Source organism: Bos mutus, chromosome 10, assembly GCF_027580195.1.
Source record: "Bos mutus isolate GX-2022 chromosome 10, NWIPB_WYAK_1.1, whole genome shotgun sequence".
Classification (NCBI taxonomy): domain Eukaryota; kingdom Metazoa; phylum Chordata; class Mammalia; order Artiodactyla; family Bovidae; genus Bos; species Bos mutus.
The window spans coordinates 96,014,708-96,032,284 of NC_091626.1; the positions used below are offsets into that span (position 1 = coordinate 96,014,708).

General features: G+C 42.4%; 1 protein-coding gene across 1 annotated transcript in view; it reads right to left on the reverse strand.

The window, feature by feature from the left end:
- Positions 1–17,577, reverse strand: part of NRXN3 (neurexin 3) — a 1,738,078-nt gene that overhangs the window by 1,298,604 nt on the left and 421,897 nt on the right. Inside the window, 1 exon segment of the mRNA XM_070378549.1 lies at positions 12,736–12,897. Coding sequence (XP_070234650.1) covers positions 12,736–12,897 — 162 coding nt within the window.

The window sequence follows — 17,577 nt, forward strand, 5'->3', positions numbered from 1 at the left end:
TTGCAAATGTAAAGCAATAGTGTTATTACTAATATTCACAAATATCTATTTTTTGAAGAATATTTTCCAGATACGCATGTGCCAGGACCTATGTCTAATGCTACAGTGAGTACTCAATCTGTAGAAATCCTAGTCCTTGCCTTCCAGAAGCTCATACTATTGGGGAAACTTACAAGCAGAGGATCATTAAAATACAATACAATGTAGTATAAAGTATAATAGCACTTAGAACACAATGCAATTAAGAACTGAGCATCATAGATCATACAGTAAAGTGTTCCTAGCTTAAGCAAGACAAAGCCACAGATAATTCTGCTCAAGTGTTTCGGACAAGTGTAGTGCTTCAGTGTACGGCATGCACTTGTAGAGGGTATAGAGTAACCATAAGGTAGAGAAGGTGGAACACATATGCAATTTTCCTAAGAAGTTTTTGCTTGTAACAGGGAATGAGCTAAGGTACAGGTTCAGCAGGAGACAGGATCAAGAAAATGATTTTGAGCATATCTCTAGTTGAGGGAATAGAAAAGAGGTGTAGAGAAGAGCTAAGGTAACCAAAAGGGAGAGATTCCCTAAAAGGGCTAAATCTCAAAAGAGGCAGAAGAGAACAGCAGTTACACTCAGAGAAAAGGAGAGCTCATCCTATAAGACAGGAGAAGAGAAGGTAGGGATGACTATCTTTCCCGTGAAGCGAAGTGAAAGTCGTTCAGTCATGTCCAACCCTTTGTGACCCTATGGACTGTACAGTCCATGGAATTCTCCAGGCCAGAATACTGGAGTGGGTAGTGTTTCCCTTCTCCATGGGATCTTCCCAACTCAGGGATAGAACCCAGGTCTCCCGCATTGCAGGCGGATTCTTTACCAACTGAGCCACTATCTTTGAAGGTAAATCTACAAGTGGAGAGAGAGGAACTGACCAAGCAAAAGTGAAAGCATTCCCATTTTCTCCCCAGTGTATGAGATGGACCATCTGCGGGTACTGGCTGTGAGGGAGAAGCTGGAGGAGGGGGAAGATGGAGAATTTTATTGGTCAATAATTGGCGTGCATCCCGCTGCATCGCCACTGATGTGCCAAGTAGAAAATGTGTCCCACTACCTCTCTTGAAATTTATGCAGAAAATAGTCGTGGCATTCTGTCCATATGGGGGATTGGAACACGAGGTTACAAAAGCACGTAATGTTAATGTCAGAGTCATTTCAGCGTTTGCAAAGCAATTTTAAAAAGCATTAGCTAATTAATAAGCTCAATGATGACTTTATCCCTGTAGGTGTATGTGTACAAAGACTACTTTTTCTGTCTCCTCTGAGGCATTTGAAGACACAAGAGATTTTGTCTCAGTGGGAATGTTGTGGTAGATTACATTTGCTGTAAATAAGTGACATTTTTAGAAAGCAATGAGTTCCACTGAATTTATCCCGAAGAGGGGAAAAAAAAAAAAAAAGATGGCAAAACTAAATGAGAGATGCCCAGAATCAGCCTGAAAATTCATCATAAGCCTAAAAAGCTCCTCATTCTGGCTTTCTGAGGGCGTTAGAAGCAAATAAGTCCAACTTCACAGAACATATTAGGAAGGAATAAAAGGACAGACGCGCTCCCATCTCAAGACAAAGGTGTTCCGTCGCTTGGCGTTTATGCCAAGAGGAGCCACTTCCCACTCATGTCCCATAATGAAAATCATTCCTCCATTAACAGGTTAAGCGATATCAATTTGTCCAGTCAGAGTTGGAAATCAAGCAAAAACTGCCTTCTGCTCAGAACAATCAGTGGCAAGGTAAAAGAAATAGGCAATTGTGTCCAGTCTCCCAGCAAGACGTTTTTGCCAAATTACATGACCTCTCTCTCCTCTGAAGTGAAGCCTCTAAAGAGAAGTGAGAGGCCATTCCCTAGAGTGGGGTGAGCCGCAGAATTACCAACCTTTTCCTGAAAAGCCTTTTCTTTTCCTTCTTCACCAAGTCTCTCGACTGAGTTGGTAGAGACGAGAAAGTAGGAGTCCAGAAAGCAACAATGTTTAGATCTCAGCTCCAAGCCTTGCTAAAGGAGGGACCCTGGACCAAGCACCCATTATCTTTCCAATCAAATTAGCAATGAGAACAGAATCCACCTCAGAAGTTTGTTGTGAGGATTAAATTAGGAAATATATACAAAGCACTTAACCACAAAGACCCATACTTCACAGGCATTCACATTGTTAAGTGCTCAGTAACTGTTTTTCTTTATTGTTATTATGATTATAATTGCTGTGGTTATAATGGTTATGGAGATGATGCCCAGGGAGGTCTGAGGAAAGAGAAATAATTGTAAGTGACTAATAAGTGATGACAGTGGCTGGGAACCTCAAATCCTGCCACAAGGGCAACCCTGAGTCTCTGTGGGACACGTGTAGTCAACTGCTTTGGAGATTAATCAGGAAAGTCTTCAGTCAATCTGGTCTAATTAGTCTCATTCTTTTCAGAAGGCTCACTTTCTATAGAGCTATAGGATCTTATGTAAGTTTGGGGGATTTTTTAACTATTTTTCAGTAATTGCATTACTGAGATACGATTGATATTTAATGCTGTATAAGCTTAAAATGTACAATATAATAATTTGATACACATATTGTCATACTGAGTTGAAGAAAGTCAGACATAAAAGGACAAATATCACATGACATCATTTATATGTGGAATCTAAAAATAATAGTAAAAAGGAACCTATTTATAAAACAGAAATAGAGTCACAGATGTAGAAACTAAACTCATAGGTACCAAGGGGGAAAGTGTCTGACTCTGTGATGCCATGGACTATACAGCCCATAGAATTCTCCAGGCCAGAGTATTTCCCTTCTCCAGGGGATCTTCCCAACCCAGGGATCGAACGCAGGTCTCCTGCATTGCAGGTTGGATTCTTTACCAGCTGAGCCACAAGGGGAGCCCACCAAGGGGGGAAATGGGGGATAAATTGGAGTACTGGAATTGACATATAAACACTACTACATATAAAACAGATAAGTAATAAGAACCTACTGTATAGCACAGAGAACTCTACACAATACTCAATACAGGTCATCACAGTGGCCTAAAGGGAACAGAATCTAAAAATTAGTGGCTATATATATGTATGTATATAGAATCTTATGTTTAGAAGGAAGCTAGAAAAATCAAGACTGGCTACTCATTTGGTGCTTTGCTTGGATGCCTTAAGAGAGAAAACATTATTTTAAAAGTAGCTTTGACTAGCTCTCATTGAAATGATTGCCTTGTATTTAGTACCAGCTTCCACTCACTTGCCCTAATGCTTCTGCCTAAGGATATATGAACCACATTTAAATCCACATCCATAAGACAGTCCTTCGAGAATGAAGACAGCTCTCAACCCATGGGCTCAGGCATCCTTCCCTCAGGTTAAGTGTTTCTGGATCCATCAGTCAACTCGTTTTGATGTCAGACTCTTGAGTACACTGTTATCTTTTTCATAGCTCAGCTCTAAACACGCTCTAATTTGTCAATTAGTCAGCTAAACATTTAAGTGCTTATCATCTGGAACTGCAGAGAAATATTCCCAGTAACCACATTGTCACACAATGTTGATCACAATGATGCTGATAAATGCAACTTACCCAACATTCTCTGTATGCCAGGCATGGTGCTAAGGATTTTACGATTATCATCTCAGTCAATACTTACAAGAACCCTATCAAGTAGGTATATTCTCCCCACTCAAAAAATAAGTAAAGTGCAAAGAGGGTTAAGGAACTTGCCCAGCATGCCACAGCTAGTGGGATCAGAACTCTAGCTACAGACTCTACTCTCTCAGCCAATCAATTATACTATAGAGCCGTAATCTCTTTTGTTTTCACACTTTTATTAATTCAGACTCAGAACACATAGGCAAATAACTTCTATCCTTCTCAGCTCCGTGCCACTGGCACGGTTGATGAGCATTCTCTCCTACCTTCCCTCAAGCTCCTAATATAAATGCTGAGTAAGACAAAGCACTGGGCATTCACCAGAAACCTCCATGTAAGACCCGTTCATCAGGATTCAGTTGTTTATTTAAAGAGTTACTCCTTTACTGAATAGCTCTTATATCCAATCCCTTTTCCCCATCTTGTTGATGAGGATATCACAAAGTGTATTGTCAAATGCCTTGCTGATATTTAGTAAAGCTAGGTCCACAGTACTTTTCTGAGCTTTAAGGATAGCAACAATTTTGAATAATGTTTGTGAGTTTAGTTTTCTAGGTTTGTTTTTAGTGAATTACTACAGTTCTCTTTTTTTCTTCTGTGGGCTCATATCTTCTGTTCATTATGAAATTCAAAATCTTCCTCAGATACCACCGAAGCTCATAAGCCCATAGCATGCAGGATCTACACTTTTTCCGTCTTTCGTCATTAGGAACCTCCTCCATTCTCTACAGTTTCTCAAAAACTATCAACTGGATTTCAAAAATCTTACTTTCAAATTCTCTCTGTATCATTCATCTAAGTCAAGAAATTTAAAGTAATGCACGGCAATTAGGTGCTACTTAGCAAGCTCTGATATTAAATTTCTTAACTTAATCTTCTCCTGGCCAAAGACCTATTTTCTTATCAGAGAAGACAGGGGTAAAATAGCAATAAGGAATTCTTTCACATAACTTAGAGGTCTGTTGCAAATGATAGAAAATCGAGCTCAGGCTGGTTTAGACAAAAGAAGGAATGTGTTCAACCATGGCTGGAAAGTCAGGGATGGTCTAGGTGGAACAATGTTTTATCCAGGGCCTCAAAAGTGACACCAGAACCTAGTTTCTCCCCATCTTTTAGCTCTGCTTTGCTCCATTCTAGCTTCATTTTTAGTCCCAATGGGGTGGCAAGATGGTGGCCAGAAGCTCAAATCCTATACCATCCCAAGTTGCAGCTCAAAAGGAGAAGTACTTCCCTACAAGATACAAAGTCCTGAAACTGAATATCTGTCCCTGATACAAACTGGGTTAGGTGTCCAGCAATGAACAAAATAAGCACAGCCAGAGGAATGGAAGTTCCTGATGGACTGGGAGCTCACAGGCTCACCAAGGGAGCCAGGAAGGAATCAATGACATTAAATCACTGGACTGAACATAAGGGAGAATGAAAATCAAGAAAACGGTCATTGAAATGAGGGAAAGTGAGTATCAGGTCTCTTAAAAAAATGTTTTTCCTATCTTAGTTCTCCACCAATAGCCCATCAATTATAAGGAGCAAACCACCCTTTAACATTTTCTTCCAGCATTAACTGAAGAGCCTCTCCCTGTTTGTGACAGCGCTGCAGTACTGAGTATAGGAAGGCTCACCCTCTGGATACTCTTTCTCAGCCTCTCACTGCTTTCTTACAGCCACCCTGGGCTAAGTGCTCACACCTTGCTCCTCTGTGACATAAGCCCCATATTCATCATGAATCCTCAGTAGCTCAGGGTTTCAACTCCTCCTCTGTGACACTGAATGCCATTCTCTCCCCTGCCCGTTTCAGCTTCTGGTAATCCAGAAATTAATCTCTTTTCAGTGAATGTGAAAGTCACTCAGTTGTGTCCAACTCTTTGCGACTACATGGACTATACCATCCATGGAATTCTCCAGGCCAGAAAGTGGGTAGCCTTTCCCTTCTCCAGGGGATCTTCCCAATCCAGGGATTGAACCCCAGTTTCCTGCATTGCAGGCAGATTCTTTACCAGCTGAGGCACCAGGGAAGCCCAAGAACACTGGAGTGGGTAGCCTATCCCTTCTCCAGAGGATCTTCCCAACCCAGGAATCAAATTGGGGTCTCCTGCATTGCAGGCAGATTCTTTACCAACTGGGCTATCAGGGAAGCCCTAATTCAAGAAGATCCAATTAATTCTCTTTTTTAAAAAACGCTTTCATTCTTTTTTCTCAATGTATTTATTGATTATTTTGGCTGCACTTGGTCTTCCTTGGTGGGCACAGCTTCCTCTAGTTGCTGCGAGAGGGGGCTGCTCTTCCTTGCGGTGTGTGGGCTCGGGTGTGAGCTCAGTCCGTGTGGCTCACGGGCGTAGTTGCCCGCAGCACGTGAGATCTGCCCGGACCAGGAATCAAATCCACGTCCGCTGCATTGGCAGGCGGCTTCTTAGCCACTGGACCACCAGGGAAGTCCAAAACTTTCATTCTTAAACTGGATCACATGACATTGTCAATGTTTGACTTTTTAACCCAGGAAAATGGCAATTTCTATGGTCAACACAATAGACAGCTTCTGAGACACAGTTTCTCTTTTGTGTCTTCTGCTGCTGCTTTCTTCCCGTTTCCCAGATTCTGATTCATGTCTCTAATTCTTTCTACCTTGTTGGAATCTTGTTCCTCTCTGTCTCCTTTTTGTTATCGGCCCTTCCATTCTGCCAAAGCCTTCTTTCCTCCAAACCCATACCCTGATTTTCTGCATATCTTCCGAACAGGAGAGAAATAAATTATGTGTTGCTATCCAATTTGTCTTTCTACGTTAGAAGGGCTCCTTGGTAGGGTATGTTTGGTGTGACAGTGATAACAATCCTCATTTGACAGATCAAGACATGGGTGTCCACAGAGGAGTTATCAGTACCAGAAATGGACCTGGTGGCCAGGTTCTAATTCAGATGCTCTTTTTATTAAAGTAATTGGACTCTCGCATCTTCTGCTATCTTTATTATTATTATTAGTTGCAGAAACAGCAAAGAGCAGCAAGTGATTCCTTAAACAGATCAGTTTGGTTTCATTTAATAACATAAACAGTTACATTGGCATTTGCACAGTGCTCTACAGTCTACTAAGCACTTCCACTTTTTACCACATTTGCCCCCCCCGACCCCCCCCACCCCCCGCCATATGAACTCCGGGAGTTGGTGATGGACAGGGAGGCCTGGCGTGCTATGATTCATGGGGTCGCCAAGAGTCGGACACGACTGAGCGACTGATCTGATCTGATATAAAAATGCCTGAATTATTATTATCTGACAAAAAGCTGAGTCTGGGAGCAGTCGAGTAGCATGCTGAGAGTCTTGCAGCTGGTAAGGAACAAGTCTAGGCAAGACTCAAAACCTGGATTTGTGCTTCCTAAAGCCAACCCTCCTCCCATTTTCCAACCTCTTCTGACCCTAGGGAAAAGGGAAGTTTTAGGTCCAATGCCATGGCCTAAATTTACCTGGTTATGGACAGAATGGTTTAGCATCACCGGAGAAATCATGAAGGATACCAAAACAAAAGATTGAGAAGCATAAGGTCAAGGAAAATGAGAATGGGGTAGGGGGAAAAGGTATAGGAAGTAAAAAGAGGACAATACAAAAGAGAAACCAGAAGAAAAATTGTGATCAAATAATAGATAGCAGCAAAAGACAGTGAGACTAGATAAAATAAGTATTTTTTTTTTCAAAAGCAACAACAAACACATTATCCCAAAGCCCGCAGGTGCTAGCAATTCAAATAAACGTATAGCAATTAACAGAATTAACACCGCCTTAAATAGCTTGGCTCACCAGATGTGGACTCCTATCAGGGTTCTATAAAATGTAAAGTTATTACAGATTAAACCATTAATCATCTGTTCAGAGACTATCTCTGGCTGCAAAATCCCATTCAGTTTTAAATGGCTAATAATCACAAAGGGATGTGGAATGTAATATGCGCAATGATGGTCTACCCAATCCTTTTTCCTTTAAATATGTGTTAACTTCCCCCCGTTCTCCTGCTTTCCTTCCTCCCCACTAGAGATGCCATCAGAAAGGAGAAGTGAGCTAGACTGGCTAATCTTAGAGGGTTCGGCAGTGCATGAGCTTCCCCTTGGGCAAATGAGGGGCAAATGGAGAAGCAATATACCAGTGCAGAGGTAACAGCTTGAGGATGGGGTAGAAAGGACCGGATCCCACAACACAGGAGGAAACTCTGATGGGCCTGAGTTGGCCCCCTGGTCCTGATGATAGAGACGCTGACCCTGAAACTCAGCACTGAACTTAGCTTTCCTCTCCTGCACCGTGCTTCATCCTACAAGAGCTCAGGAATGCCAAGGACAGAGGAAAGGATAAACATATGTCCTGACAGGGAAGATCACTGGAAAATGAAATGGGAGTCAGAAGGAAGCACTTTTCTGCAGAAACCTGACGATCCAGAGACTCACTCTCCTCGCCCAGGGCTAAAGCCAACGGACTAGCCTTCTGACTGCTCCTCAGCACCCTGGGACAGAAAGATAAAACAAGTAGAAGCAGCAGAAGGACTAACCAGTTGTCAGGGAATTTAAAGCCTGATGGACAACCGGTTAATCCATGTCATTCTATTGCTTCAGATCCTTCCATGGCTCCCCATTACCCAAAGTCCAAGGGTAGAGCATGACTTAGCCCCTAACTAACTCTGCTGATACTTCGTCAAAACTCCAGATCTTGTGTTTTGTTCCCGGACATTGGCAAACCGTCTGCAAGTTCTTTGCCCAGACACCACGATCTGCTGTCTCTTGGCCCTTGCTCATGTTGCCCTGTCACCCCAGAGCATCACTTTTTCCCTGTTCATTTCTGTTTGTCTTCTTCTTGGGCATCATTGCCTCCAGAGTTTTCCTGAACCCTGTGATATTCTAAGTTCTTCTCAGCAGCCCCACTGCACCTGGGAATGCCTCTTTTTGTGCATTAAATGCTTTTTCTTGAAAATATATCTGTGTGTCCCCCACTAACTGTGAGGTCCCCTGAGGTAAGGATTCTGATGCATCTTTGTATCTTAGCATATCCTTGGCATATTGTAGGTTTTTAGCATATACCTGTGGATCCAAATTTCAGATTTTAGAGCTCCATGAGGTCTGCTCATTAATTAATTATTCATTCCAGATATGCTTATTGAAGGCATTATTTTAAGCCAAGAACTCTTCTAGGTGTTTCGTGAAACACCTGTGAACAGATGTGGCCTCTGTCCTCATGGAGCTCACATTTTAATAGAAGGGAGATTGATAGGTGTCAAAGAAATTTCCAAAGGCAACAGACTAGGTAAAGACTGAGTGTGGGTGAGATGGACGATCCCTATTTCAGTGAAAATAAGAGAATTTTAGTAAGGCGAACCTCAGAATAAAGTTGTTCTCCCCCCAAACAGTGACTTGGTAATATGGGAAATGCAGACACTGCATGTGATAATGAATATTCACTTATGCTTACATTTATAGTCACAAACTGTTTTATAAGAATCATTACATAATCCTTAATCACAATTATTGTAGCAAAACTTCATTGTATATTTATGTATGGTTCCACTTGTACGTACATTATTCCATTCGTTCTTAAGAACACAACAGACGTCTTATTATCTCCATGTTATGGGTTAGGAGACTGAGGCTCAATTAAGATCAGTGGCTTACTCCAGGCCATACAGGAAGTAAGAAAGCTGGAATTCCTAACCAGGTTTTCTGATTTTTAAACTTGGCATTCTTTTCATTTATACTATGATGGCTCCTCAAAGTCTTTTCAATCCTGTTCTTCCCAGAAGGGGTGCCAACATATTTCTTTTAGCCATGCTGGGCCTTTTTATGTAACATCTCTCTCATATCAGATAGCTGGCAAGTTCCTGAAAGATTCAACTATTGCCATGCCAGGATGTTCTTTAATGATTCCAAGAAAGTCACATAGGCAAGTGTGCCTAAGAGCATTTATCTAGAGGTTTTTGTTTTTTTTCTTCACTTACAAACATGAGATTTCATTTAGCAAATATTTATTGAGAGCCCACTAGGTGCTAAGAACCATTCTAGGAGCTGTGGACACAGCAAGAACAAAAGACAGACAGACACATTAAAACACAAAAACATGAAGAGGAACAAGTATGGATTTTGTGATGTTTAAGTGGATACAAACCTTGAATTGATAACTAGGGCGTGCAAAGTAGAACACAATAATTGGATCATGTCATGCTTTTACACTGGTATCAAATTAGGAGCTGTGCACACAGGTGAAATCCACAGATGCTTTGACCCAAGTGTGGAGCCAGAACTTAACTTTGAGTAAAGTAACTGTAGTTCCAAAGATAAAAACAACTTTGTGCTACAAACTATCAATGGTCCAAAATATAAATCCATAATGTCTTCCCCAGGTCCCCATTTTGAAACAAACAAAAACACATAAAAGCACCCAGCTCCTAGAACCACAAATGGCCAGAGATGACAGGAAGGGGAAGAAAGAGAGAGAGAAGGGAAGAAGAAGTTGGAAAATAACTGCAGACTGTCCTAAAGGGAAATGGTTGAAGTGGGTAAGTGGGATTTATCAAGGAGCAAAGTCCCAACAGAGCTGGGAGCTTTTATTGTTTACTAAACTGTCAAGAAGAAATGCCAAGAACAAGAATTTACTACATTTGCCCACAGAAAAGTGAATTTCAATGATTAAATGGAAAGAAATAATATGCTAGGATTTCATGAGACTCAAAGTTATCTGTTTAAAACATTCAGACAAATGAGAAAGCCTCCCAAGTCCCTTAGAAAGACTATCTCATATATGTAAAGGAGAGATGGGCCAAAAATTTAGGTTAAGTTCTAGTTTTGCTTACCATTTCCTTAACTGTTTTAGAATTCCGTCTGACATGATCTGGCTTTAAGTTCTGTTTAGCTACTAGCTAAGATGTGTATATTTTTATTTACACATAAATAAAAGATGTTATTTTTATTTCTGTCATTGACACTGCTTTTCAGAACTATCTTTAATTTTTAAGCTATTATGTGCTACTTTTCACAGACTTTTGAAGCTGTCTGCTCTCTACATGGAGAGAGTGGTATGTGTGTGTGTAAATTTTATTTACTTTAGGCTCTCCATGGATAAAACCATCGGAGATATCTTCATACTTTTATGAGTCTTGTTTCAAAATATTCAGGGGCATCCTTCTTGACTGATAGATTTGCAGTTGGGAAATTGTCTCCTTGTCTCAAAAAGCATAATTGTGTTCTGGGGTGGGGGGGGGCGGCAGTGGAGGGGGTTGATGATTCCTAGAGGCCACCCCCCAGATGCTGTCCTGGAGAGACTCCAGGTGGTTCAGGGCTGTTTCACTACATAAACGGATGCGCTCTGCACAGTGTTCAATGCCTCATTCATTCCTGAGCCACCAGCGAGGAAACAGAACACGGCCATCTATTTCTGATGAGAGGGCAATTCCAATGGAGTGTGATTTAACAGTGTTTAAGACTCCTTCAAGGTTCATTAGTCACTGAGAAGTTTATACCTTTATCCTCCTCAAATGGGAGTAAATCCCAGGGAAGAAGCGAGCTATGTCTACCGCAACCACATCAGGAATGACCTGTGTGGTCCCCGTGGTCAGCAGAAGGCTAGGTCATACCCAGCAGAGAGGAAAACATACTATGAGTTCTCTCCTGTCATTTCTCCTTCAGACCAAGAACAATACAAAGCTGTACCTGGATTTTCCCCTCTTTGGCACGTCTCTGTCTTACCCCTTCCTCTCAATGTACACATGGTTTATTGCAGCAAGGCCCAGCTCAAACACCATTTCTTCTCCAACACTGACTCCCACCTAAAATGTATCACTTCCTCTGCTCAGTTAGAGCATTTCATCTGTGGCACTGCACACACAGTGTCCTGAACTGTAACTGTTCCCTGAGAAGTTTCATCTCTCTTCCCATATTATAAATTCCTCAAATATGCAGATCATGGTTTACAAAAGCCTTTATATTTAGTTATAGCCAAAAAAAAAAAAAAAAAAGGTACCCAATGATTATTTGATAAGTTCATCCATTTAATGCGTACTTACTATGCACTTGCTCTATGCCGCACATGACAGATGCAACTCCCCTCTAACACGGCTCACAGCTGAGGGGCATGAGCGAGTCCATGCATGATGCTATCTCATATGTGACTGATATGCAACCAATTTCAAGTAACCAGAATAAGAATGAAACATGTGCTCCGAGAGGAGACTCATAACATGTCACAAGGGATCTTTATTTACAAGAAAGAACACTGTTAGCGTCTCAAGGAATTTCCCCAGGGGAATGGTATAGCTATCTTAGGCAATCAAGCTTAGCTTAGATTAAACAAAAGAAAAGGCAGTGCCCTGTGCTGATGACACTGTTTGCTGAAAGAATCCAGCAAATCAAGTCTGATTTCTTTTGCCTCAACAATTGACCTTAGAGATTGAACTTACACTTGACTCAAGCTCCCTTGCTCTCAGACAGAGGTCTCAACATATCAGCTACAATAGTAATAAATGAGTAATGGCAAAACCCCACTGCTTTCTCATAGCTGCTACTAGCTCTCCAGGAGGAAAAAAAAAAAGAAAAACCAGTTTTCTGGGCCTTAATATTACATTCCAAGAATTTTTCTTGATCTCAATAATGAGACTCTTGGGAACACCAAGTTCAGCAAAGGTAAAGTAATACGTATGTTATGTTTTAGACAAGACACACAGCTGCAAATGGAGCCACTTTTGGCTAAGGCTTCCTGACTTGCCGAGTCGAAAGTACAAAATCAAACTTTATACAGGTCTATATCCTCGTGACTTCAAAGTCCTTTCATCTGAGTTGTTTAATTTCATTTATAAAACACAGCTACCTGTGGGGATCAGGTGATTCATTAGTTAGATGAGCATACAGAATCACAGGGTATTTAAGTGGCAAACCCATGGTCCTGTAACCGGGCCAAGCTGGGATCAAAACCCGGGGCCTCCACTTCCAAGTCCAGAGTCTTTTCTGCTACAACTTTTGACCTCATAGATCAGACGACAGAGTCAGTCACTGAACTGGAAATTTCACTTGTGCTTAGACAGTCAGCGTATTAAACGGAATGGGTGAACTCACCTCTTTAAGGCAGCCCATGAAGTTGTTGCTGACGGGGGAGCCTGGCAAGTCAGCGGTACTTGGGCTTCCTCCCACGTAGAAGAAGTCATCTGAGCCCAGCATGGTGTAGTCCTCTTGAGTGTAGCCTGTCGTGGTAAGGATCCCATCCACAGAGATGGTCACCTGGTGGAGGGACACAGGGACAAAAGAAATCCCAACAATGACCTTAAGGTCCTGTCAAAATCCGGGGGCTTGCCCTACCTGTGGCATCACTTTCTTAAGATTTGGGTGAGGTATTATTTCTAATTTTGGTTTGATTTTGATATGTGCAGCCAAGTTCCATTTTCTGGTCTGCCTCCCTGTGGCCCAAGCCTCCAATGTTCGCCTGCAGACCCCCGGGAGAGTTTCTCAGAACTACCAAGCTGAGCGGCTCGCTCTACCCAATGCCCTCTTCAGTCAGGCTAGAAAATGGAACTATCCTCAGACGACACCACTTGTCTCGGTTCATTGGTAAAATGATGGCTTATTTTTGAACGATTGTAATTTACAGTGGTCGTGAGAAACAGCAAAGGAGACATTAGACGATGGGGTTTGTTAGGGGGTTGGTCTTTGGTTGTTGATGGTTTTTGTTTCTTTTTTTCTTTTCTTTTTCTTTTTTTTTTTTTTAATTTGTTTCCTTTCCGGCTCACACCACACTGACAAACATGCATTCAGGGAGGGAAGGAAAAGGGTCTTGAGTTTGATGAGTCATGGGTGATACATGCTGTGGACTACCCAGGACATCAACCCCTGTCCTCCCTTGACTGCCATCACCACCACCCAGGGAAGAAATGACCCAAACCAAAAAGGCAATGCTAACAAAAAGAAAGGAATGATGAGGCATGAGAGCCAAAATAATAATAATAATGCCCACCAGAAAGAAATAGCACCCATACACCCAACATCCATGAAAGGAGCAGAGGGTGCAGAGAAAAGATGAGGCCCCAGAGCATGCACGCACCTTACGCTGACACACCCATGCGGAACTTATCTGGAGCCAAGAGAGAAGGCAGAAGAACAGAAGGGAGGGACGTGGGACCGGGTGCAGAGAATGAAAGAAAAGAACCAAAATCCACTTCACACCTACATGCGCTAAATCAACTGAAAAATAAGATGGAAGTGAGGAAAGAAAACACACTCAACACCAAAGGGTCATCTTTCCCCTACCTGCCACCTCCCCTACTAACACAAAAAAGAAAAGAAAAAGTCCAAACCCAACCCCAAAATATATGAAGGATGAGAGGAGAACGAAGAAGGGTGGAGACAAAAAAAAAAAAAAGAGAGAGAGAGAGAAAAGAAAGTGGTGTAGGCTTGATGACTGGTAGGTTGTTAGTAGCGAGGAGGAAAATGAGGAGACAGGTTCTGATGCTAATGGGGGATTCACAAGACAGGAACATGCCATGCAGAGTTTGGATGGAGAACACAATTGGCGGAGCTCCCTTTGGCCGAGGCGGGAAGTAAGGAGCAAGAAGGGAAAGGAAGAACACAGGAAGCAGAGTACTTTCCTCCCCAGATCACCTGTGGCCGCCACGGCCACACAAAAGGGAATGAAAAAGGGGGGATTCAGGAGTTTGGGGGTTGGTGGGGGAGGAAGAAAGTTGGAAGAGTGAGGGGGTAGGAAGACACGGAGAGAAGAAAGTCCTCAATAGAAATCTCAGTTGTCCCTAGTCTGTAACTTGGAAGTTGCAAAATAAGAAAACAAAATGAATTTAGCTAAACAAAGAATATTTATTTAAAAAAAATTTTTTTTTTAGGAAAAAAAAAAAAATAGTGGAGAAAAGGAAACTGTCCCAACCAAAGTCATCCAAATGTTGTCAGGACAGATGCATCCCCTTCCATTTTCTTTTTAAAGAAAAAGAAAGGCTTGTATTTCATTCAACACCAACAACAAAAAATTTAAAAAAGAAACAAGTCTAAAGAGGATAAAAGGGGGGTTTGGGGAGGAAAAGGGGGGCAACACACGGCAAACCCAAAAAAAGAGACAATAAGAATGATATCTACCAGACAATGTAGTTTGTTTACCATAGCGTGTCCGATGCCTGAGTGCTTTGCGGAAAAGGGGGAAGAAAGGAAATTAAAAAATTGTGAACAGAACGATTGTTAATTAAAAAAACTAAAAACAAAGATGAGTCGTTAGGGTGTTAGTACATTAGTCGGTTAGTAAAATGACACATCGCATGAATGATCTTGGGTTAGTTTTTCAAAAAAAAGGCACCCGACACAGAAAAAGAGAGTGGGGGAAGACAATGAGACCAGGACTCTATGGAAAACCTTGGCGCCAGGCTCGCAGCCAGGAAAGGAGCTGCAGCCCACCTTGTCGTCCGTAACTCCCGCTTCTCCCAAACACCACCAGACGGGACCTCACCCAGGTCGGAAGTAGCATCATACTTACTTTCCAAGGGCTCTTCTGAATGAACACTGCCCCCACGCCCTTCCCACCCTCAGCACATATACAATCCACCTCTCCTGAAAGAAAAGACCCCCAAAGTTTATCATTGAACTTCGGTAAATCGATAAATAGAGCTGAAATACCCGTACTTTGGGGACTTTTTATTTTTCACATCTGACTCTGACTACATGCGTGGACGATCATGACCTTCTCCTACAACAAAAAGAGCTTAGAATGTTTCCTGTTCACATCGGGCAGATGAAGGCCATATAATGTAGCTCACTCTGCATTTCCAGAGGTAATTTAAAGATCCACAACTGCCTTGACTTGGGGTGCCTTTGTGAGGCAGGAGGGGAACTTTCTTCTCTTTCCTGCCTTCTTGGGTTACAGGAACTGTGTCGTTAGAATGTGCCAAAATAGTTCGAGTCTTCGTCATTATCCAATGATGCCATTATTTGGTTTACTCTGCTGGAATGCCTGCTGTTGGCATCGTGCTCCCCTCATTCCTCGTTAGGAATGTCTTTTAAGCTTTGAAGCAATTCCTTGCATGGGTAGCAGAGAGGACTGGCAGGTCAAAAGTGATTACAGAAGCCCCACGATTCGTCTCTTCTTCACAGCTTTCAAATGTTAAATTAGTGGGCTGGAGGTAGATAAAGACGGGCAACCCAGTTTTATGCTTGTGGTTTGATTAAAGTGTCATATCGAGGTCAAGCAAGTCCTGGGATGGTCATGACCTTGGGCTCAAGGTCATGGACCAAAAACCAAAGCAAAAAAAACCCCCACAAAAACTCCTTACTACCTTGGTGCTAATCCTGGTGATGGTTTGGAACAAATAATACACATTCTCTCCATTACTCAGAACCCTCAATCAAGTGTCTGAACTTGCCCTGTGCACTAAGTCGCTTTAGTTGTATCCAATTCTTTGCGACCCTAGGGACTGTAGCCCACCAGGCTCCTCTGTCCATGGGGTTCTCCAGGCAAGAATGCTGGAGTGGGTTGCCATTTCGTCCTCCAGGGGATCTTTCCAGGGATCAAATCTCCATCCCTTATGTCTCCTGTATTGGTTGTCGGATTACCACTAGGGGCCACCTGGGAAGCCCAAATTTGGCCCTACTTAACCTAAAAGCTACTGAACAAACCAACACTTTCACTGACTTTAGCCCCAAAGCAGAACCATGAGTAGATGACCAAGAAGGAAGAAAGGGGAAAAGCTCTGCTCCGTTTGGTAAGGAAATTCCAATAAAATTTCCTCAGGTCAATCTTTACCACAGAAGCCATTCACCCTTACAAAAAACGCAGACATGGCTGCCATCAGCCTATCAAATATTCATGAAGTGATTAAGTTTAATTGAAATAGACGAGGGCTTCCCACTCCTTCAAACGTATCCTAGGGAACTCAAAAAGTTGTTATAAGTGTATTTTATGGGAAAAATAATCATCTGAGATGACTCAGGGTTGAAAAGATTCTCTTTGCAAAGTCAACTCTGCTTTTCTGAGGTATTTCCTCTTTAAATAAATTGCATTTGGATGCAAAATTCAGTCCAAATTTCAACGAGGTCTGAATTTAGGTGCACTTTCTCAAAAAGATTCATACTCCCTCTGCCAAGAAATGCCCCCAACACCCTCGGGCCTCACTAGCCTTGTCTTGAGAGCTCTTCTTAGCCGCATCCTTAGGCACAGACAGAGGCAGTCACCTTCGGACAGAACGCTCAGCCTGTAAATCATGTGTGTGTCCCAGCGAGTCTAGCACCCAGACCACAGATGAGCTCATAACCCTCCTGGAACATAAGGTGCTCTGCATATTTACCACACATGGCTGGGGAGGGTTGTAATCAACATCTCGCAAATGGAAATTGGTGTGGGAAGGTTAAATGGCTTGTCCAAGGGCACAGAGTGGAGCTGGGGCTCAGAACTCGGAAGAGAAACCCTCCAGCGTGGCTTTCCTCTGCTTATTGAGACTCAAACAGCACAACCCGTATTTGAATCACAGTCTGGTCTGTCCCCATTTCAGTGTAAAGGACTGAATTAGGGCTCAACTCTATCTGAGAGAAGTGTTTTTAGTAGAAATCAAAGTGAGCCTTTTCTGGCTATTTGAAATCATTCTAGAATGGCAAGGAAGCATGTGGGGTGGGAGAGAGATATAGAAGCAGAGCAGCTGGTGAGAACACAACCAGATTCTGTTCCCCAGGACAGGAAAATCTCCCCCTCCACTGACTGATGCCAGAAGGGTGTTACTGTGTACCAGCCAGTGGAAACCAACAAAAGGTCATATTTTACTTTTTGGTCTAGACTCTGCAACTCAAACATTTCAAGCCCTTATATGTTAGCGAATGGACATTTCACTTGGGCTCTCTTGGCAGCTGAGAGGGTCTCTCCTATAAGTGCAGGTGAGGAATGATGAGAGAAAATGTCAGCAATAGAATTCTTTGGCCTTG